Source organism: Lotus japonicus, chromosome 1 (genome assembly GCF_012489685.1).
Source record: "Lotus japonicus ecotype B-129 chromosome 1, LjGifu_v1.2".
Lineage (NCBI taxonomy): Eukaryota > Viridiplantae > Streptophyta > Magnoliopsida > Fabales > Fabaceae > Lotus > Lotus japonicus.
The window spans coordinates 2,917,223-2,940,099 of NC_080041.1; the positions used below are offsets into that span (position 1 = coordinate 2,917,223).

Genomic DNA, 22,877 nt, shown 5'->3' on the forward strand with positions numbered 1-22,877 from the left:
TTCTTATATGAAACTGAAATTGACCCATCATTTACATATAAAACTTTATTGAAAGTGAGAGAAACTGTTAGCAATAAGAGTATGTGTGGCGTGGGTTAGAGTGAGTCAAACAGGGAGGAAAGTGGTCACAGTTCAGTAAGTTAGGAATTGAATTAGTTTGTACAACCTTAATTATTAGGTGTCCAAGTCCAACTATGTTTTGATACTATTTCTCTTTCTCTACTCTCGTTCTTTCTATCAGAGACTCAGACCCAGGGCAGAGGTGCCGTCACGATCCTTCACCGCTCAGCGCCGTCGCGATCTCTTTCTCTAATTTAAGGTCAGTGCCTCCTATTTCTTTCATTTTTCTTTTGCTGGTTGCTGGTTTGAGATATTGTATTCAATTAAACATTGAGATCTGCGTCATCCTGTTAAAGTTATGGTAGTTTTTGGCACAAAAGTTTGCTACAAACCCAAGTGTACTTCCAAAAGTTTCAATTCTTGTCTGTTGACCACAGGAATCTTAAGAAGTCTCTAACCCTTCTTTTGTTGAACCCCCCATAATATAGAATTTGCTTATAATATAAAATTATGTACAAACAGAGCTTGAATTAGAAGTAGATGATTGAATATACATGGCTTGTTTTGTTGGTTTTACTTTAAGTACACAGCCATAGGAGTTGTCATATGAGGTTTCACCAATTTTATATTCTATTTTGTTGTATACATAAAACTTAAGTTTCAAGATAGCTGTTGAACCATTAGACCATTAGACCATTCATAAGTTCCACAACCTTGAGTTACACGCACATCTCCTTGTGCATCTCGAGAATTTCTTGTACAATTGAACTTGAACGAGAATTAAGCCTACTTTGATCTGGCAAATTAGTTTATGGTAGAACCAGGTGGATCACGCAGAATTCTAGCTAACCATAGAACAAGGTGGATCACACAGAATTCTAGTTAAACATAGAACCACAGATTTCTCAATATTTGTTCAACATATTTTACTAGCCATGAGTGCCAAAAAATATAATCTAACATATTTTACAGAATTCTAGTTAAACATAAAACGAAAGCCTACTTTTATCAATTGAACTTGTACTAATTTACTTAATCACCACGCTTCCATTGTGTTACTCTGAGAAAAATAACACAGTTTATTAACTATTTGTTTATGTCTAAAATTTGCTTTTAATCATGTGTTTGTTTGATTCTGTGTTTATCACTTTCATGATATGTATTTTAGGTTTTGGTTTTCAACACTGCCAATGCTTGATTTGGTGTCTATAACATTTAGGGTTTATACTGTTTATTTACATTTAACTTGATGGAAATTCATTTGATTCAGTGTATGCAAGTTTGTCCATTTTGATTGTTTCTGTAAAATTCATAACAATTAACTGTTGTTGCTCTATGTATTTGAAATTCTGATTCTCTGCAACTAGATGGCGTCAGAACACTCCTCCTCCTCTTTAATTCCAATAAATGCAAGTAACGCTCTTCAATCACAACAAGCAAGTCTCACTCTTCAAGAAAATTTTGTTGTTTGTGTTGTGCATTTGTTTAATTTTGCTACCTTCTTATCTTTCTTTTCTAGGATAAAAAACAGATGCAACCTATTAAGGTTGAAGGCATAAAAAAACTTCTGGCTCTTGGATTGACAGAGGAGAAAAAAAGGCTAATGGAAAAATCAATCTTTTCCAATTTAGTACAAGTTCGAAATGTGAGAGAGAGTTCTGGCACTCTCATAGAACTTTTCTGTAGACTTTATCATCCAGAAAATAAAAAGTTTGTCTTGAACAACAGGGGGTAACCTTCCGCTTTTGTGCCGAAGAGGTGGCACATGTCCTGGGTATTAAAAATACCGGGACTGATTTAGTTAACACTAAGGGGAAAGAATTTCCTCAATTCCTCTTTGACCTCTGCAACAAATATCCTCCTAAGAAAAAAGCACCAACAACATCAATGATTAAGAGTGTATTGAATCAAATGCTTGTAAATGACGAAGAAAGCAAATTCCGCTTCAAACAATTGCTTTGTTATTACCTCATTGAGAAAATTCTGATGTGTTCAGCCAATCCCAAGGCTCCTCGTATGTCTTTTTGGGGGATAGTAGAAAATTTGGAGGCCTTGGAACAAGTCAATTGGGCAAAACAAATTTTTGATTACACCTGTGAAGCTATTTCTGATCTTAAGAGTAGGACTCCCAATGTTGTACAGAACCAATTTAAGGGGTGTGCTCCAGCTTTAGAGGTAATAATTTCAATTTAATGTTCTTTTTTTTAATATATGATATTTCTCATATTGTTTATTTTCTGCTATTGATATTTGACAACAATAATGTTAGGCAATCATATACGAAAGAATCCAGCCTTTACGGCCACAGCTAAGAGAGATAATTCTTATCCTCCGGTCCAAAAATACTATTCTCTCAAGCAGACGGAGGATTATTTTGAGGGTATCTTGGAAAAGCTTGAAGCCTCGGAGGTTTTACACTCTTTTCATGCATAATTAACCACATTTTCATGCATAACTCTTTTCTTTAATTTTATGGATTGTCTGTATTTATTTTAAGTACAATCATTTAAACAATTTTTTTCTTTTAATTTTTTCAGATAATCAAATGTCAATGGTGTGGGGATGGAGTAGAGGGTGATGCTAGCCTTTCCACTCCCTCTTTGATGGCGGAGGAGTAGTATGAAAGGGTGCTAGTGGATATAGACTCTATGACCATGACTGATGCATCATCTTCACCTGTGCCTTCCCAGGTGCCTCCTCCTCAGCCAGAGAAAGCTCCATCATCTTCACCAGTGCCTTCACAGGTGCTTCCTCCTCAGCCTGAGAAAGCTCCATCATCTTCACCAGTGCCTTCACAGGTGCCTCCTCCTCAGCCTGAGAAAGTTCAAAGGAGGTCGGCAAGGCCAAGAAAAGCTCCTCAGCCTGAGAAAGCTCCATTATCTTCACCAGTGCCTTCACAGGTGCCTCCTCCTCAGCCTGAGAAAGTTCAAAGGAGGTCGGCAAGGCCAAGAAAAGCAAATGTTAAGTATACCAATTAGTTCAAGAAACAATTGTTCTGGTTTTGTTTGGAACTAATTTTGTGTAATAACTTTGATGCATTTTTTGCTGTTTATAAAGTGCATTTGCTTTTATGATGTGCATATCATCATCTCGTTAATCTTGTGTATTTGTTAGGGGCTTAGATGACGAATTATGGTTAAGTTTAAAATAGTAGAAGATCTCAGCTTAGAGCTGGGTTAAGACTCATTGGGAAGATTTGTGATAATTTACCAAAATGGAGACAAATAAAAGTATTTACCAAATTGATCATGCAGCCGCTTGCCACTTGGTTCTAAAGACTTTTATTTGTCTCCATTTTGGTAAATTATCACAAATCTTCCCAATGAGTCTTAACCCAGCTCTAAGCTGAGATCTTCTACTATTTTAAACTTAACCATAATTCGTCATCTAAGCCCCTAACAAATACACAAAATTAACGGGATGATGATATGCACATCATAAAAGCAAATGCACTTTATAAACAACAGAAAATGCATCAAAGTTATTACACAAAATTAGTTCCAAACAAAACCAGAACAATTGTTTCTTGAACTAATTGGTATACTTAGGATTAGCTTTTCTTGGCCTTGCCGACCTCCTTTGAACTTTCTCAGGCTGAGGAGGAGGCACCTGTGAAGGCATTGGTGAAGATGATGGAGCTTTCTCAGGCTGAGGAGGAGGCACCTGTGAAGGCACTGGTGAAGATGATGGAGCTTTCTCAGGCTGAGGAGGAGACACCTGTGAAGGCACTGGTGAAGATGATGAAGTTTTCTCAGGCTGAGGAGGAGGCACCTGTGAAGGCACATGTGAAGGCACTGGTGAAGATGATGAAGCTTTCTCTGGCTGAGGAGGAGGCACCTGGGAAGGAACAGGTGAAGATGATGCATCAGTCATGGTCATAGAGTCTATATCCACCAGCACCCTATCATACTCCTCCTCCGCCATCAAAGAGGGAGTAGAGGGAGTGGAAAGGCTAGCATCACCCTCTACTCCATCCCCACACCATTGACATTTGATTATCTGAAAAAATTAAAAGAAAAAAATTGTTTAAATGAATGTACTTAAAATAAATACAAACAATCCATAAAATTAAAAAAAAGAGTTATGCATGAAAATGTGGTTAATTATGCATGAAATGAGTGTAAAAACCTCCGAGGCTTCAAGCTTTTCCAAGATACCCTCAAAATAATCCTTCGTCTGCCTGAGAGAATAGTATTTTTGGACCGGAGGATAAGAATTATCTCTCTGTAGCTGTGGTCGTAAAGGTTGGATTCTTTCGTATATGATTGTCTAACATTAGTGTTGTCAAATATCAATAGCGGAAAATAAACAATATGAGAAATATCATATATTAAAAAAAAAACATTAAATTGAAATTATTACCTCTAAAGCTGGAGCACACCCCTTAAATTGGTTCTGTACAACATTGGGAGTCCTACTCTTAAGATCAGAAATAGCTTCACAGGTGTAATCAAAAATTTGTTTTGCCCAATTGACTTGTTCCAAGGCCTCCAAATTTTCTACTATCCCCCAAAAAGACATACGAGGAGCCTTTGGATTGGCTGAACACATCAGAATTTTCTCAATGAGGTAATAACAAAGCAATTGTTTGAAGCGGAATTTGCTTTCTTCGTCATTTACAAGCATTTGATTCAATACACTCTTAATCATTGATGTTATTATGGTTGTTGTTGGTGCTTTTTTCTTAGGAGGATATTTGTTGCAGAGGTCAAAGAGGAATTGAGGAAATTCTTTCCCCTTAGTGTTAACTAAATCAGTCCCGGTATTTTTAATACTCAGGACATGTGCCACCTCTTCGGCACAAAAGCGGAAGGTTACCCCCCTGTTGTTCAAGACAAAATTTTTATTTTCTGGATGATAAAGTCTACAGAAAAGTCTAATGAGAGTGCCAGAACTCTCTCTCACATTTCGAACTTGTACTAAATTGGAAAAGATTGATTTTTCCATTAGCCTTTTTTTTTTTGCCTCTGTCAATCCAAGAGCCAGAAGTTTTTTTATGCCTTCAACCTTAATAGGTTGCCTCTGTTTTTTATCCTAGAAAAGAAAGATAAAAAGGTAGCAAAATTAAACAAATGCACAATACAAACAACAAAATTTTCTTGAAGAGAGAGACTTGCTTGTTGTGATTGAAGAGCGTTACTTGCATTTATTGGAATTAAAGAGGAGGAGGAGTGTTCTGACGCCATCTAGTTGCAGAGAATCAGAATTTCAAATACACGGAGCAACAACAGTTAATTGTTATGAATTTTACAGAAACAATCAAAATGGACAAACTTGCATACACTGAATCAAATGAATTTCCATCAAGTTAAATGTAAATAAACAGTATAAACCCTAAATGTTATAGACACCGAATCAAGCATTGACAGTGTTGAAAACCAAAACCTAAAATACATATCATGAAAGTGATAAACACAGAATCAAACAAACCCAGGAAATCAAGCATTGGCAGTGTTGAAAACGAAAACCTAAAATACATATCATGAAAGTGATAAACACAGAATCAAACAAACACAGGATTAAAAGCAAATTTCAGACATAAACAAATAGTTAATAAACTGTGTTATTTTTCTCAGAGTAACACAATGGAAGCGTGGTGATTAAGTAAATTAGTACAAGTTCAATTGATAAAAGTAGGCTTTCGTTTTATGTTTAACTAGAATTCTGTAAAATATGTTAGATTATATTTTTTGGCACTCATGGTTAGTAAAATATGTTGAACAAATATTGAGAAATCTGTGGTTCTATGTTTAACTAGAATTCTGTGTGATCCACCTTGTTCTATGGTTAGCTAGAATTCTGTGTGATCCACTTGGTTCTATCATAAACTAATTTGTCAGATCAAAGTAGGCTTAATTCTCGTTCAAGTTCAATTATACAAGAAATTCTCGAGATGCACAAGGAGATGTGCATGTAACTCAAGGTTGTGGAACTTATGAATGGTCTAATGGTCTAATGGTTCAACAACTATCTTGAAACTTAAGTTTTATGTATACAACAAACTAGAATATAAAATTGCTGAAACCTCATATGACAACTCCAATGGCTGTGTACTTAAAGTAAAAGTAACAAAGCAAGCCATGTATATTCAATCATCTACTTCTAATTCAAGCTCTGTTTGTACATAATTTTATATTATAAGCAAATTCTATATTATGGGGGGTTCAACAAAAGAAGTGTTAGAGACTTCTTAAGATTCCTGTGGTCAACAGACAAGAATTGAAACTTTTGGAAGTACACTTGGGTTTGTAGCAAACTTTTGTGCCAAAAACTACCATAACTTTAACAGGATGACACAGATCTCAATGTTTATATGAATACAATATCTCAAACCAACAACCAGCAAAAGAAAAATGAAAGAAATAGGAGGCACTGACCTTAAATTAGAGAAAGAGATCACGACGGCGCTGAGCGGTGAAGGATCGGGACGACACCTCTGCCCTGGGTCTGAGTCTCTGATAGAAAGAACGAGAGTAGAGAAAGAGAAATAGTATCAAAACATAGTTGGACTTGGACACCTAATAATTAAGGTTGTACAAACTAATTCAATTCCTAACTTACTGAACTGTGGCCACTTTCCTCTGTTTGACTCACTCTAACCCACGCCACACATACTCTTATTGCTAATAGTTTCTCTCACTTTCAATAAAGTTTTATATGTAAATGATGGGTCAATTTCAGTTTCATATAAGATCAAAACTTCAATGAAGAGCAAAGCAAAAAACACATCACTCAAAGAAAAGGCGAAAAATGCAATCAATTTCCATCCCTCTGCCTTCATATCATCAACAAATCCTTCATCCATGACATAATCAGTTAACAGAATTTGAACAAGAGTGAGAGAAATTCACCCACATTACTCCAAGAATCAAAATTCAAATACATTTGAACGGACTAAATTCCTTTCAAATATGAATCGATAACTATGTCCAAAATTCACCTATGTTTTTCAAAAGAAAATTCACAACTTGAAGCCATGAATTTTGTCAGAATAGTTTACCTAAACGCGCGTTGCTTGTTTCCTTCCTTGTTTCCACAGAATTTGAACGAGAGTGAGAGAAACAGAAACCACGAGAGAGAAGGATCAGTGTGAGTTTAAGTAGTGAAGCAGTGCAAGTTTGAATCGAAGCTGTGCGAGAGAGAAGCCAAGCGGTGAGTTTGAATTTTGAATCGAAGATACACACGACTGGACGACTTGTGCCTAAATTAGTGGGAATTAATTGACATTGAAAATTTCTAATGGGCGGACTTAGGGATGGAAATGGGTCCAAGACCCATTGGGTACCCGCAAAAAATACCCACAAAGGGTAGGGTAAAAACCCGTTAGGTGGGTATGGGGTTGGGCATGGGTAAATACCCGCAAAAATTAATGGGTACGGGTGCGGGTATGGGTACTACAGTACCCAACCCGCCCCATACCCCCCCACACATATTATACATATACATACACATAATTGGTAGTATATTTTAATAAACTTAGAATGTAACTTCTCAACTTCTTTTAAAAAATACGCAAGTGAAGTCTTAATATTATATGTACGGTTCATGATTATTTTCACTTATTTTAAAAATAAATTATTAACCGACAACTTTAAGAGTTTATTAATAATCTAAATTTATAAATTTTAAGCTTCAATTCTCGCTTATTCTTTTTATAAAATTTATACTTATTCAAATGATTATTCAAATGATTTTACTTCTTAAATATTGATGATCATTTGTATTTTTAATTAATGAGTTTTATTTTATAACAGCAGTTATATTTTGATTTTCTATTGAAGAAAGTTAAATTTTCACTAACTAAATTGCGGGTAACGGGCACGGGTACGGGCATATAGGTACCCTGAGGGTACGGGGACGGGCACTCAGGTTTCTACCCACGTGGGTATAGGGACGGGTACGAGTACTTTTTGAAAACGCGGGTATAGGGATGGGTACTGTAGTACCCTACTCAGACCCTACCCATTGCCATCCCGGACTTGTGCCTCAATTAATCTAGAGAGAGAGAGAGTAAACTAGGAATTATTTCAAAAAAAAAGGAATATAACAAAAGATGGTGGTGAAAGGTGGCAGAAAAATTATAAAGGGTATAAAAGATAAAATATGAGAAAAACTGCTTTGAATTTTTTGAAATTAATAAATGAAATATTTAAATTATTTAAATTTTAATTATTCATTACAACTTGAGGTGAATTTTTTAAAAATAATAATAATTGAAATTAACTACCTTACATTAATGACAATAATAGATTGTTAATAATAATTTGTTTATATTCTTAATAATAATTATAAATCTTATTAGTTATTAATCATAAGTTGAGGAATTTTAAAAAAATAAAAGGCTTAATTGCACTTTTGCTCCCTTAAGTATCTCCATTGTGTGATTTTCCTCCCCTATATTTAAAACGAGCGGATTTACTCCCTCATATTTCAATTTGTGAAAATTGAGTCCTGCCGTTATCATTCCATCCAATTGCTAACGGTTGTTGCTATTTTCACCCCCTTTTACTGTCTGCACCCCCTACACTAAATTAAAAAAAAAAACAAATTATCTTTTATTTTATTTTTAAATTTATATCTTCAATGTAAAAACAAATACCCATCTTCTTGTACCAAAAAAATACCCATCTTCTTCCTGAAAGCACGTTTTTTCTCCCCCACTCATCTTCTGCTCTCCCCCACCCCATATGCGAATTCACCACCACAACCACCCTTCTTCTTCCCTTTCACCAGCACCACTCACCACCACAACCACCCTTCCATCTCGATATTTTCCTTCTTCATCCTCAATCTCTAGTTTCAATCTTCGAACCCAGAAATTTCAAACTCAGAATTTTTTCCCCCAAATCAGGGTTCAATCAGAGGATGAAGGAAGACCCAACCCTCATGAGAGAGAGCAATCGGAGGAGGAAGGAAGACGAAGGGCGAGAAGACCCAGGACGGCGACGAGACTCCGACGCTGTGACCTCGGTACACCGAAACAGAGTGTTTGAACCTTGCACTCGCGGCGGCGACAGGGCTCGATGGTCACGGCGAAATCAACCATCAAACTCGTGTCTCTTCTTTCTTCCTCCCACTCTTGCCTCTGCCCTTGTTCGGTTTGTTCATGGTTGAGGGTGGTGGTCAGTATGGGTTGGCCTAATTACCAGCAGATTTCGTCCTCACCAACCAAGCCTCCTAACCCCCTCTCTCCACACGGGTCACGCTCAAGATCCGGCCGACCCGACCCAACTCGTTCAGCCTCCCCTTCACGAACACACTTAGCAACGGCGGCGGCGCCATGCCATCCTCCGCATGAAGCTTCCTCACCTCCTTCTGGAAAAGGACAAAAAACAAATGAGATGAAGGGAAAAGCTGAAGAAGAAGCAAACTTCTTAGATCTGATTATTTGAAAAATATATTCGTAGGTTTTTTAATTTTTTAGTTTTAAATTGTGTTTTGTTTTATTTATTTTCTTCTTTATTTAAAAGATAAGGAAAAAATAGATGACATGGCATCCAAGTGTGCGCAACATCAGAGCCACGTCAATTAATGAAGTCACGTCAGCAACGTCCGTCTAAATTTGGATGACAACTTAACGGAAAGACTTAATTTTCACAAATTGATACTTAAGGGAGTAAATTCGCTCCTTTTAAACATAGGGGAGGAAAATCACACATTAGTGATACTTAAGGGAACAAAAGTGCAATTAAGCCAAAATAAAACTTATTACTATTTATTACTTATAAAAAAATATTTATTAATAATTGATATCAAAAAAATAGTTGAAAATTAAAAAATAATGTCTCTATAAGATATTATTATTACTATATTGAACGTGTATATTATTTGAAAAAAAAAATTAATATGATTTTTGATCTATTATGTAGAAGTAAAAATAACTTGAGGAAGCATAACAGAGAAAAATAATTATTTTATTTCAAGTTATAAAAAGTTATTTCAATTATAATTTTTAAGTTAAAATTATTTCAAATTAAAAAAAAAGTTAAAATTATTTTATTGTTGATAAAAAAGTATAAAAAAAATATGTTATTATAACTTATATTAAAACCTTATTACTTGATTTAAAATATTTTAAATTCACTTAAGGATTTTTCAAATTATTAAATTGGTTTTTAAAGATTAGTTATGATTGAAAAATAGAATAACATATGGGGACAATAATTGAGTATCAATGTTTAAACCGAATATATGATAAATCAGCACTTCTACAATTGAAACCACAATAATAAACCTAAAAACAGAGAACCCAAATCAATAAAATATATTACAACCAAAGTTTTTAAAATTAATTTAATACTAATACAAAAGTAATTTAATTACACTGTAATAATTTTTATACTATATTAAAAAAAGTAGTGTAAATAAACCCGTCCAGGGGAATTGGGAACTAAGTGGGGAAATTTCCAGGGGGCTGTTCACGTCTCACCGGCCCTCTCGGAAAGCTAAGGCAAAGGACAGACAGAAGAAGAGTCTTCAAAGAAAGAGGAAATGTGAACACTTAACGGATGAGGGTAAGAGGCCAGCAAAGTACATGATCTCATGCGAAGATGATTTTTAATGAAGTTAAAAAAAAGGGTGGTGCTATAATTGGGTTGTGGTGTATCGTGCCATATAACACCTCCCTTTGATAGTAATGATATATGGAGAGATCTTGCCTCCTTTATCCTCTTTGTTAAATCCTCATATTTTGCCCTCCCCCAGGAATCAAGGGACCGCCCCACCAACTCAATCCTAGAAAGAAAAGAGTGGTCTGGGCTCCCCCACCCTTCAGCAACAACCTCAGCACACTCTTCCCCGCTCTCCAACCACAACTCCTCAAACCGGAACAGTTGCACACGATGTCGTTGGACCTCAGATTTGCGAGCTCCGCAGTGAAGAAAAATTGGGCTATGATCAGATTGGTGTCGAATCAAGTGTGACACCGAAGAAACAGGCCATAACTCAGCCCAAGCCTGATTAACCAAGGCATAATCCAAGCGCTCCTCCACACTACCTGGACCATCCTTGTTATTTGACCAAGCAAAATCATTACCAATATAGTCCACCCTGGTTAGCCCACAATCCACACAAACTTGATTGGAGACCTGCAATTGCCCAAGGACAGGTGGGTCGCCACCAGACTTGTCAGACAAGGAAAGTATATCATTAAAATCTCCAATACAGAGTCATGGCATACGTACCATAGGCCTCGCAAGTCGAACCAATTCCCACGTTCTTATTTTGTTGTGTTTCAGGGAATCCATAAATAGCATACACCGGCATAGGCACAGTCACATGATCCGGATGGACAATATTAAATAAAATATGATGTAAAGAAGCATTTATAACAGTTACCTCAACCTCTGACCGCCACAAAAGGCACAGGCCACCTGCACGGGACCTTCCACGGCCCCCACACTGGACTGGGAAAATGTTACAAAGACCACTCATGCCACGATGCCTCAGCATCTCTGAAGTGTAAAGTTTAGTTTCCATAAGGAACACTATGTCGGGAGCTTCTAAGTGGATGAGCTTACGCAAAGCCCGCACTGCCTCCAGGTTCTCAAGCCCGCGACAGTTCCACGATATGATCCTCATTGAGGTGGGCGGGAGCGCCTAGCGGTTGCCGCCGATCCCAATCCATCTGAGTTAAGCCTCTTCAAAGGGGGAGAAACCCTTGTGCCAGGTGCTGAAGAGAACACACTTGTACGCTTCTTCAGATTAATATGCAATTGATCCTTCTCCACATTATCAGCTATATGCACCCATTTAAGTCCTTTTTCCACATTATCATTAGCTTCATTCTGTACCATCTCTTCCTCACGTCTAACCTTCAACGTCTTCAAGGAGAGACCCAAACCGAGCAAGTGATCATTGCAAGCAGAGAAGCAGAGAAAAGTTTAAAATGACATGCTGAAACAGAAAGCGGTGGCATGGTGTCAGAGATCGAGGGCAAATTGGCTGAAACATGGTGATCGGAACACGAGGTTTTTCCACACAAAAGCAACCCAAAGGAGGAAAAGAAATACCATTGAGGAGATTCAGGATGAGCATGGCAGGAAGTTCACAAGGGATGTGGGCATAGCGTCTTGGCGAGCTACTTCCAAGGGATTTTTGCTTCTAGTGACCCTACAAGGATTGAAGAGGTGGCGTCTATGGTGGGAGGGCGGGTGACCGAGGCTCATAGGAGGGTTCTGGAGACCCCTTTTTCCAGGGAGGAGGTGGAGGAGGCGTTGTTCCAAATTCACCCAACTAAGGCTCCAGGATTGGATGGTTTTCCAGCACTCTTCTATCAGAATTTTTGGCCAATAGTGGGTGATGATGTTTCTGATTTTTGCTTGAAGGTTCTTCATGGTGAAATTTCTCCAGGTACGGTAAATCAAACTTTGATTGTTTTAATCCCATTGCAAAGAGATTGAAATTGATCTTGCATGATATAATTAGTGAGGCCTAGAGCGCCTTTGTTCCAAGCAGGTTAATAACAGATAATGCTTTGATTGCTTTTGAATGCTTGCACTACATGAAGAAACGAGTTACAAGTCGAAATTGCATGATGACCCTTAAGCTTGACATGTCAAAAGCTTATGCTAGGGTGGAATGACCTTTCCTGGAAAGTATTCTCACTCATATGGGGTTTCGTGTGCAATGGGTTCATATAATTATGAATTGTGTTAGTTCTGTAAATTTTTCCATTATGTTAAATGGTAATCCGCAACCGAATTTCGCACTCTATCGGGGTTTGCGACAGGGAGATCCTTTCGTAAGCTATTCATTCTTTGTGGTGAAGCTTTTTCAACTTTGATCCAGCAAGCTATTTCTTCCTCTGCTTTGCATGGTGTAAGAATTGCTCGTACTGCTCCTATAATTTCTCATCTTCTTTTGCAGATGATAGTTTTCTTTTTGCCTGGGCTACGGTTCAGGAAGCGGAATGCATAAAAAACATTATGTCTACCTATGACTGAGCTTCTGGGCAGGTAATTAACTTGGATAAGTCTATGTTGTCGGTTAGCCGAAATGTGTCAGAGAACTGTTTTGTGGATTTGCAACTGTTGTTGGGAGTAAAGGCAGTGGATAGCTATGACAAGTATCTAGGTTTACCCACTATTATTGGTAAATCGAAGAGTCTGATTTTTAATTTTGTGAAAGAGCGAGTGTGGAAAAAATTAAAAGGTTGGAAAGAGCAAACTCTCTCTCGGGCTGGTAGAGAAGTGTTGATTAAATCTATGGCGCAAGCAATACCGTCATATGCCATGTCTTGCTTTGTCTTGCCGGATGGTTTATGTAACGAGATTGAGAGTATGGTATCTCGATTGTATTGGGGTGGTGATGTCACTCGACGTGCTATCCATTGGATAAAATGGGAAACTATGTGCCAGCCCAAGCATGCTGAGGATCTTGGCTTTAGGGACTTCAAGTCTATTAATTTGTCATTGGTAGCAAAGAATTGGTGGAGAATTAATAATTACCCTGACTCTCTTCTTGGACGGGTTTTTAAAGCTGTTTATTTCCCAACCGGGAGTATGTTTTGTGCTAAGAAGGGGTATAGACCGAGTTATGCGTGGAGTAGCATTTTGAAAACTTCCTCTATGGTTCAAAATGGTAGTTGTTGGCGGGTTGGGGATGGTACTAGTATTCGAATTTGGGATGACAATTGGCTCACCATCGGACCACCAGTTAATTTAAGACAAGATGTGAGTTAGGGCTTGAGAAAGTTGTGGATCTTATGGTACCAGGTCATGGTGGTTGGAATACTCCTTTGACTGAGTGGACCTTTTGTCCAGCTACTGCTTCCCGGATTATACTACATCAGAGTATGATAAGGAGATACAGGGCATCAATGAAATTTCAAATGTGCAAATTTGAAGTTAAGGAACACAGCTGAACTCAATTTCTCAACCTCAACAATCATAACGTGTCTGTGCAACCAATTATCCCAGCCCTTTAGGCTTAAAGCGTGGACAATGCACAAACTCACCTACTATGTAGTATGTCAAGTAACCAATTATCCTAAAAGCTTAAACGGTAAGGGTCACATGAGTTGTTCTAAATCATATTCTAACAACTCTTAAGTAAGAACTGATAAAAAATATATATTCTTGTCCAAGTTAATTAATTCTATTCAACATAATTTATAGAAATAAACATGCACAAACCTCCTTTCCAAGTTGTACCATGTTGTACCATGTTATCTGCAAGCCTTCTGATTCTGACCTCCTTAGCAACAGTTGTTTCGATGCGTTCGTGCTTTATCAACTGCAATACCATGGTTCTGAATAAGGAAAGTGAAACGCGGTTTTAGGCTCAGCTAACAAAAATGGAGGAAAGGCGAATTGGAGGTTTGAATTGAGAGTAGACTAACCTGAGCATGGACATTCGGTGACCGATGGGTCGACCTAGCTTCCTCAATTTGGCCATTTTCGCAGATTCAGGTGCAAAATTCTCGACGGAGAAGCAGAGCTTGAACCCTAGTTTTCAGTTTCTACACTCTTACTGTGCTCACCAGAAAATGAAAGTAAGAAACAGAGTAGCTGGGCCTGTGATTTTTGGGTCAATAGTGTGCCTCTTTAACACTTCATAATATTAAGACTTTTGGGCTTTAATTTTAATTTTGCTACAGTTCCAACCTCTAATTCTTTTTTGATAAAAAATGTTTAATATTTTTCTATGCATGGTGTGAAAAAGTTCTTTACACACTGATATATAGTTTTAGAGGCGGGATCTATTATGCTTTATGACCGATTCCTACCACGACTTGTTGGTATTTGGAGATATTCCAATCCAACAAACCATTAGGGAACTTTCATTAAAGGTGGGGTCACGTGAAAGATTGTATCATACACTGAGATGAAAATTTTGCTTCACTTTAATTTTCATGTGCTTGTTTTGTCACAAATTAACAATGCTCTGAAAACCGAACTGGTCATCAAATCGGTCAAGGTATTGGTTCAAGGTTCAAAGGTTGAACCGGGGTCAAGTCAAGGTCCGACCGTGATAATTTAATATAGATAATACATGCTATATTTGTGAATAACTAGTTTTTTTTAGATAAGCCAATAGCTAGTGAATACCTTATTAACAAATGATAAAATTCTTTTTAATTACATATAAAAATAAAGAATTTATTAAAATTCCATAAATTATTATGTAACTGGTCTAATACATTTTTGTGTATCTAAATGATTGGTCTAATACATTTTTGTGTATCCAAATGATCATTACTCTTAAGTTAAATATATGATAAAAATGAACAAATTGTTAAAAAGATTTAAGCAAAAGTTTTTACATGAATTTGTACCGCTGCAGGTGTGCTTGGAACCTAACGTCAATAAATAATAGAAAGTTTGTCTTTATTTAATAAATTATATATACATAACTTTGCCTTTACTAAAATAACATAAATAACATAAACAGTGGCATAGTGGTAGAACCTATTTTTTATTTCTCTCATGTCTTGGTTTTGAACCTACCTGTCACCATTTTTTTCCATTTTCACAATAACGTTGTGGGGTGCTAAAACCTTCCCCTTGAGTAATCGGCTCCCGGATCCAAACTGGTTTCAAAGACCATTTTTTTATGGATTTTCCAATGTTTTCCATTTTAACAAATATTGGTGGCGACTCTTCTGATTTCAAAACTCTTATTTGCCGTCCCGCCGCGGCCCCGATTGCGACACATATCCCAAACAGTTGTCGCACAGAACTCCTTATTATTGAACACCACAACATTCCTCTCAATCCACACGGACCAGCAAAGCGCGTACAACATTAAATCTCATATCAAAGGATCTAATTTATTTCTTAACGCCTCCCCCATTCCAAAAGAACCATACCAATATTTCCCGGCATTACCCAACATGTTCCTTCTCTTGAAAGAATTGCACACCACACCATCCAGACATGATAACAATTAATGCAAAAACAATGAGAAGAAGATTCAACACATACCAAGCAAAAACAACAAACTCCTCCACCTGGAATAACAATGCATGCCTCGCGCCATCAACGCTTCCTTAGTTGCCTCTCGATTCCGCTGCAATTGCCAAACAAACTGAGAAACCTTCACCGGCACTAACTTTCTTACTTCTTTTGGGACAACCCACCTAGCCTGATTAAACCAACTTTCCTCCAAAACCATACACAATCCCTTCACTGAAAAATGACTCATCACAAATTCTACCCACACCAATAGAGTTATATATGAATAAAATAGAGATAAATGACAATAGGTGATGTGATGTGTATGATATGAAAAAACGAGTGATGAGAAGATAAATTGTGAAAATGAGATGGTAGAGAAAATATGGTATGAACACATCAAAACCCAATTTATAAATAAAATAATTCAGTTGTGAAACTAATTAATTACATCCCATACTCCTCCCCATACCTTCATCATTTCATTTATATAAAGGAGCAAGGTCACATACCCCCTCCAAAACACACAAACAAACAAACTCACTTCTAGCTACTTCTTGTTCTTCTTGTGAATAAGAATTAATGTCAGGGGTTTGGGTTTTCAAGAACGGGGTGGTGAGGCTGGTGGAGAACCCTGGAGGTGAAGTGGTAGAAGGAAGCAGGCAAGGTTCAAGTGTAAGGCGCGCAATAATAAGGTGCTGATTCACACACCAACCGATGAAGCCATCACTTCCTATGCCGTTCTCGAGCGCAAGCTTTACTCACTCGGGTGGGAGCGCTACTATGACGACCCTGACCTCCTTCAGTTCCACAAACGCTCCACCGTGCACCTCATCTCCCTCCCCAAAGATTTCAACAAGTTCAAGCCCATGCACATGTATGACATAGTTGTCAAGAACAAGAACGTTTTCCAAGTTAGGGACATGTAGTTGTAGTAGTTGTAGTAGTAACATATCATATTTTACCTGCATGTTTTGATTTGATTTTACATGAGAAGTTATATATGGGAGTGGAATTTACTGTGTGTTGATGAGTTTATGTTCTGATTAGTGTCGTTTATATGTAGGTAGGGTCTGATTTATCATTGGGAAGGATTTGATGGGTGTCATTTATGATTTGTGCTTCTGTAAATTTTTACTTGTTTCTGCAATCAAAATACTTCTCTAAATCCTGTCTAATTCACTAAAAAAAATTAATTATTTTATCAAGGCACTTTGACATTTTGTATGCTTAAAATGAAGAGGGTGTGGTTTTCTAATGTGATCTCACCCAGGATAAAGTACACTAATAGGCTAGCTAAGTAAGGAAGAAACCCAAGTCGCTATTAAATTGACCCTCACTGATCATTGGTGAACATGCATGTGTTATTCAATCCTCCTAATCCCTTTTAACTAGATATTATACCCGTGCGTTGCACGGGTTTATTTAAGATATTTTTTAATATTATATGAAAATTACTATAGTGTAATTATATAAATAATAAATATTAAAATATTTTTTAAATATAAATATAACAGAAAAAATTATTGTGTTTAGACATCGAAATAGATAGTATTACGGTTTTTTTGATGCATTAAATTACTTGTATTGAAATTCTTTTTTTTTTTTTCGGGCGAGAGATTAATTTCACGGCTTTCGGCTGTGGGGATACCTTGGTATTCGAATTCTCTTTATGTAAATAAACGATATTACTGAAATATAAAAAAAAATTGAAAAGCTCGGGTATCCCTCCTCCCGTCGTCGCTTATGCTCCCTCTTCTGGCGGCTACTTCACTCGCGCTACAAAGGCTTGGTTATTGGGAAAATCTGTGGGTATGGTGTTTCCGAGTAGCGATGAGGAGGCTATTCGTGGTTTGGCAGAGGAGCTTAGAGAGAATTGGCCCGTTAGCTTGTATGCGTTTGGTGCCCGGCTCTTGGTTTTATTTTTGGTTTTGGGGCTCTTGTGGGCGTTTGGTGGTGGGGTAGGTTTTTGGCTTGAGCTTGTCTTGTTTCTCTTGTTGGGTTTTCTTTGTTCTTTGGGTTGGTTTTGCTCTCTCTTTTTTCTTTCCTCCCTTTGTGGGATTGTACTTTCCTTTGATTTTGAATAAATCTTTTTTGCTCTAAAAAAAATTGAAAAAGAAAATATTATCTATAATCTATAATATCTATATAAAAGCAGAGTTTCTGCAGCCTGAAGGGCAAAAAAGTCGTTCAACAATTTATTCCAAAAACTATGGAAGTTGGGCATGGATATTTTGGTAAAAAGACATTTTATTTCCCTTAGATTGAATCTCAGCCGTTCGATTTCGATTGACAAAGATTTGGGTTTTTAATTCCATCCGTTTCACTTTTCCATTCCATCTGAAACGCATTTCATTTCACCTCTCTCACATTATTCTTCCGTTTCTTTTCTCACCCCTTTTTCATTCGGATCCTTCTCCTTCTCTGAAGCTCCATAACAAAAAAAACATATGACTAAGATTCACTAGAGCAGAGTCGTGCGAGAGAGAGAGAGAGGGTCCAGCCGAAGAGATGAGTTCGTGCGGCACTGGGTGAGACAGCGGATCTGGTGCGATGAAGATGGCGTTGCTGTGAGAAGTCTGCAGAGAGGGTGAGAAACGTGAAAGACATAAATCAAATTGGAAATTGGAGAGTTCCTATGGTTTTTTGTTTCGGACGGTGCGTTTTGTTTTCCCCCAATCTCTGCAATGTCCCTTCTCTTCATTTTTCTCACTGATTTCACTTTGTTGAATTGGATTCCGCTCTATTTCAACTCAAGTGGGTATGATCAATTTCCTTCTTTTCTGAAAGCTGCAAAGTCATTTCAACCAATGCCCCCTATAACATCGCCGGATACCGTTAACGATTTCGCCAGTTATTCCACTGCAATTGGGAATCACTCTAAGAACCAACACAGTATGGTAACCGACTCTTTCTCTCATTTTCTTATTGAATGTTTAGGGATCCAATCTTTCTCTCTGCCTCAGTTTATTTTCTTACCTGGGTTTTCTTATCAGTATGCTTTTGACTTGAATTTCTGTGATTATTAGAGGAAGGTCTCTTCCAGCACGAGAACTTCGATTTCAGACTAATCTCCAATTTTTTGCTTTTCTGGTGCAATTTCAGTTATGTCGCTTATGTTACGGGCACCACTGCTTCCGCCTTTGATTTTTTGCTCCTCCACTGTTGTGCGCCTTGGCTGGGTTCATCTGTGTGTTAGGTTTATTTCTCTTTAACTTTTTGATTGTTATTCTGTGATTATCTTCTTCCTCCTAATACATATTTTCCTTAGTTTAGGAGCCTTAGGTGGACTTCTCATTTCCACGGTGAAGGTTCATTTGTTCATCTCAAATTTGTTTATTTGATTCATCTGAACTGTCACCCATGCTTGCATTTTGGGTTTGAATTGAATGGATGTTTTATGCTTTTGTGTTTTTCTATTTTTGGGGTTTACTCAAGCTATAAACACAATTCGTTAGCTGATGCATAAGTTTGAAGGAAGAAATAATATGACCTGCATGTTTGATGGATTCTTTTGTTTCAAAAATTTCGATTCAAATCCCTTAATGTCCTCAATCAACCATCCTTTTCTCCAAACAGTTTATTTTTTCCGCATAGATCAACCCGCACTGTTGCCTTGATTTTTCTCTTCGCATCTATTAATTTCTTTCATTTATAATTATGTGGCTATGTTGGCTGAAAATATGGTTTGATTCCTTCATAGCAAAGCCAAGCTCGCCTAGGTCTGACAATGACCGGAAGTGGAAGGAGTAAGGTATAGGGGTTTTTGCCCGATGATGGGAGGTAGTTGCATGATTGAAAATTTTCTTCAAATTTTCTGAAGCAGTCAAGTTCACTTCTTCCTGTATTGGTTAAATTCAAGTTTTTTCATTTTTAATTTTATCTTTCTTCCCAATTCAATTTCTTATTTATTCTTGAATTTATTTGAAATCTGATCATGTGTGTGGAAAAGGCATATATGTTAAACAACTTATTATATTCTCAGTTCAATTTTTTTAATTGTGACTGTTGTTTCTTTCTCCTTTAAAATTGGATTTCATGTGTTAGAAAACCTCACACTAATTCGAGTGATTATTTCTTTTCGTAGTGTGTTCTGTGACAGCAACGCAAGAGGTATCACCACAGCTTTTCCTGTTAAGTGCCTCTTCTGTAAGGTTTGTTGTTGCAGACCAAGCTTCCTTTACAGTTTACATTTCTGATGGCATCCATTGCTTCTTGATTTGTCATTACCTTGAATAATTTAATATACAGATGTAAGAAGTGCAAAAATATGGTCCATAAGGTGTGTGCATAGTTCATTATTTGTCAAATCTTACCTTCCATAACCCATCACTGGCTAATATAACAAACTCTGCATCATCATCTATCAGCTCCACTACTATATATATGGTTCTGAGCTCAAGTGTTTCTTTAGGCTCAAGTGTTTTGAGCTCAGTTTCAACATATGCTCTCTTCACTACATCTCCAAGTTCAGTCCAAGAGTCAGGCTACATTATGAAAAAAGAAAGGTACTAATACCTGAGGTATAGTTTTCTGCATTATTAATTCATCTTCACTTCAATACTTTTTCCTGCAAGCAACACACTCATGTCAAAAGAAGTTTCACAGATGAAAACTCAACAAACACCGACAATTTATCCACCCATGTTAGCTTCGGGACTATTTAAGCAAGGTACTAATAGCTATACCCATATTTGTTGTTATTATAGTTTCAATTTTCTAATTGCCATTTTCAAATTTTGGAAAGTATGAAAAAGTATAAGTTGAAATTGTCTAACACTGTTCTGTCATCTTCTATGTCTCTGTAGCATTTTGATTAACTACAATTGAATCACTTTTGTCGGTCCGGGGTTGACCAAGTTCAAGTCATGGCTATTTGGGCTTACGGTTTATTTGGTGTTGAACTATTCTCATTGTAGTGTGGTTCTAAATATGTCTCAGATTTTTTTATAATGGCAAAGCTGTGAAGTTCTAAATATCTTTCTCTATTAATTATATTCCCTTTCAGCTATATTTAAAGACTTGATAGTATCATTTTCATTTTTATCTTATTCTAGGAAACTCAGTCGAGAAAGTGACTTTGAATCTGCTACAGAGACAAGCCAGCAGTCGCCATTGTCATGAAAGAAAAGAAAAGGGATGCTTCTAAGGTAACATGAACTTGCCACTTCATTCAAGTACAGTTGTTTATTGTATTTCATATTGGCTTATGATGTGCTATTATTGGTTCTCTATTTAAATAGACTCAAACTTTCAATCAAATAGAGGTACTCAAACTTTCAATCAAGAATGGGAAGAACATGTGAATTTCGCCTCTGCATTGGCTAGCAATTCATTCCAAGAATAGCTTCCTTCAACTACTCTCAGAACCGAGGGAAGTGGAACTATTATGCTCAAAACTACCAGCAATCCAATAGCACTTTCTCATGATGGTGCAAATACTAAAGGGTTCTAAGTTTGATAACATTTCCTTGCTTTTTTCTGTCCCTCTTTTCTTTTTAAGTTGGGAGCTAGGTCTATGTAAATCACATTCCTTTTTCATTGCAAATGAATTGCACCCGATGCAGATTTCAGTTTGGATTTCTATTTGTTAGTTAGCTTATGAAGGAAATATTCTTTGTCATTTGTATATTTATTTTCTAGCCAATTTTGCATATTTCTATCCCTCCTTCTTCAATATATAAGTTGCCTTTCATTATTTCTTAGTTTTTATTATTTATTTGTCTTGATGCTAAAGATAAGTTTTTATTCATTATTTTTCTTTATCAAATAATGGCTGAATTAAAAGTTATGTGCACATGTAAATAAATTTTTTATTGGTAACATAAATAATGCATTTAAAAGTTAGTGGTGAACCTTTTTCAATTCCTTAGCTTATAGAGTATTAATTGCTATTAAAAACGGCTAATGGTTGAAATTTGAAATAAAATTGTAACTGAAAGTCAAATGTTAATTAGCCTACTTAACTTTTGTTTTGAGTAAGTGAAAAAATTAAGATTCTAATAAATTTTATATGAATGTCATTAACATTCAAATTCCTCAATGAGTAGTTTTTTTTCCTATTTTATTATTGAGAACACAATCCCCATAAGTTCAATCATTATAATATTTATGAACTTAATATGATTGATATACCCCAGTGTATTATTAACGGATCACAATCCAAGAAAATGAAAATATCAGGAGCACTTTGAGTGGATCAGTCTCTCTAAATCCCACTCTAAATTTCAATCTTGGAAAATATCGAGTGCATTTTTTTTTAAATATTTATATTTCATTTTTATTTTTTAAATTAAATTTTTGTTGTATTTTATTTTCTTCAATTCACAAATAAAATGAAATAGTATGTTAAGATTTTTTATTTTATAAATTACAATCTATATAATAATAGAAAGTATATGTGAAAGGTAGGTTTTTATGTCATTATTAGGCACTCCAAAGTTGGTTTTATTTGTAATATTTAATGTTATAACTTTTTTTTTTCCAAAAACTGTAACTATGACACCCTTTCATATGGGTAAACTATACAGCAAATAATATGTAACTAATATGCTTTTTAAAGACATTTTTATCAATTTATTTAGTTTAATACCTTACATTTTGATTTAACAGTTTAAGACCTCCCATTAATGTCTAGCTGCTACATCCTTATTCTATTTTAAACCAGGTTATTATTATTTAGTTCATATCAGTTATGAAATTCAATATGACACATATAAACTAGTTTGGATTTACATAATTATTAATTGAATAATAACTAATAATAATATTAGTCTTTAGCAACCCTTTCTCCTACTCTAAATTTTTTAATTCACTACCCATTAAATTAGAAATTTAATATTAATTATAGAACTCCACAGGTCATGCTGAATTATTTTGGATTTATATTAATATTAATATTAATCATTAACATTACATTTG

General features: G+C 36.2%; 3 protein-coding genes and 1 pseudogene across 38 annotated transcripts; 2 read left to right on the top strand and 2 right to left on the bottom strand.

Annotated features, from left to right (window-relative positions):
* Positions 1-3,500: 3,500 nt before the first annotated feature.
* LOC130733069 (probable pathogenesis-related protein ARB_02861) lies at positions 3,501-14,582 on the bottom strand. 6 transcript variants are annotated; one of them, XM_057585123.1, is made up of 8 exons: positions 14,402-14,582; positions 14,196-14,311; positions 7,061-9,375; positions 6,438-6,515; positions 5,201-5,246; positions 4,423-5,094; positions 4,189-4,329; positions 3,501-4,059 (listed from the first exon to the last, which is right to left on the bottom strand). In XM_057585123.1, exons 5-8 carry the CDS (start codon positions 5,204-5,206, stop codon positions 3,592-3,594), a joined length of 1,287 nt encoding a protein of 428 aa, XP_057441106.1. In that variant the 5' UTR covers positions 5,207-5,246; positions 6,438-6,515; positions 7,061-9,375; positions 14,196-14,311; positions 14,402-14,582; the 3' UTR covers positions 3,501-3,591. The 6 variants fall into 6 exon arrangements, with proteins under 6 accessions (XP_057441106.1, XP_057441103.1, XP_057441104.1 ...); XM_057585120.1 differs by lacking the exon at positions 7,061-9,375; XM_057585121.1 differs by lacking the exon at positions 7,061-9,375 and having other exon boundaries at positions 5,201-5,528.
* LOC130732797 (uncharacterized) lies at positions 9,203-11,640 on the bottom strand. The gene is made up of 3 exons (XM_057584784.1): positions 11,275-11,640; positions 10,682-11,183; positions 9,203-9,375 (listed from the first exon to the last, which is right to left on the bottom strand). Exons 1-3 carry the CDS (start codon positions 11,638-11,640, stop codon positions 9,203-9,205), a joined length of 1,041 nt encoding a protein of 346 aa, XP_057440767.1.
* Positions 14,583-16,490: 1,908 nt separating the features above from the next.
* On the top strand, positions 16,491-16,989 carry LOC130731514 (flowering-promoting factor 1-like protein 3; annotated as a pseudogene).
* A 1,312-nt stretch (positions 16,990-18,301) lies between these two features.
* On the top strand, positions 18,302-21,616 carry LOC130733070 (uncharacterized). Of its 31 annotated transcripts, none has more exons than XM_057585130.1 (8): positions 18,302-18,614; positions 18,715-18,851; positions 19,062-19,155; positions 20,044-20,110; positions 20,327-20,479; positions 20,565-20,628; positions 21,014-21,106; positions 21,200-21,616. In XM_057585130.1, the coding sequence occupies exons 1-7, from the start codon at positions 18,595-18,597 to the stop codon at positions 21,103-21,105; spliced, it is 627 nt and encodes a 208-aa protein (XP_057441113.1). In that variant the 5' UTR covers positions 18,302-18,594; the 3' UTR covers position 21,106; positions 21,200-21,616. The 31 variants fall into 31 exon arrangements, 5 of the variants coding, with proteins under 5 accessions (XP_057441113.1, XP_057441115.1, XP_057441110.1 ...); XM_057585132.1 differs by having other exon boundaries at positions 18,747-18,851; XR_009017305.1 differs by adding exons at positions 19,660-19,710; positions 20,208-20,238 and having other exon boundaries at positions 18,302-18,856; positions 20,327-21,106.
* The last annotated feature ends 1,261 nt before the right edge of the window (positions 21,617-22,877 follow it).

What these genes read in the sequence shown, in the direction of transcription:
- LOC130733069 (XM_057585120.1), bottom strand. An exon ending in GGTGTGCTCCAGCTTTAGAG is followed by an intron (nt 4,330 to 4,422) that starts GTAATAATTTCA and finishes CACTAATGTTAG; the next exon opens with ACAATCATATACGAAAGAAT. An exon ending in AAAAGCTTGAAGCCTCGGAG is followed by an intron (nt 4,060 to 4,188) that starts GTTTTTACACTC and finishes TAATTTTTTCAG; the next exon opens with ATAATCAAATGTCAATGGTG.
- LOC130732797 (XM_057584784.1), bottom strand. Translation starts at nt 11,640, where the DNA reads ATGAGGATCATATCGTGGAACTGTCGCGGGCTTGAGAACCTGGAGGCA. An exon ending in AAACACAACAAAATAAGAAC is followed by an intron (nt 11,184 to 11,274) that starts GTGGGAATTGGT and finishes TTGTCTGACAAG; the next exon opens with TCTGGTGGCGACCCACCTGT. An exon ending in ATCATTACTATCAAAGGGAG is followed by an intron (nt 9,376 to 10,681) that starts GTGTTATATGGC and finishes GTCCTTTTCCAG; the next exon opens with AAGGAGGTGAGGAAGCTTCA.
- LOC130733070 (XM_057585127.1), top strand. Translation starts at nt 18,644, where the DNA reads ATGTCCCTTCTCTTCATTTTTCTCACTGATTTCACTTTGTTGAATTGG. An exon ending in TCACTCTAAGAACCAACACA is followed by an intron (nt 18,852 to 19,061) that starts GTATGGTAACCG and finishes GTGCAATTTCAG; the next exon opens with TTATGTCGCTTATGTTACGG. An exon ending in GAAAGGTACTAATACCTGAG is followed by an intron (nt 20,480 to 20,564) that starts GTATAGTTTTCT and finishes GAAGTTTCACAG; the next exon opens with ATGAAAACTCAACAAACACC.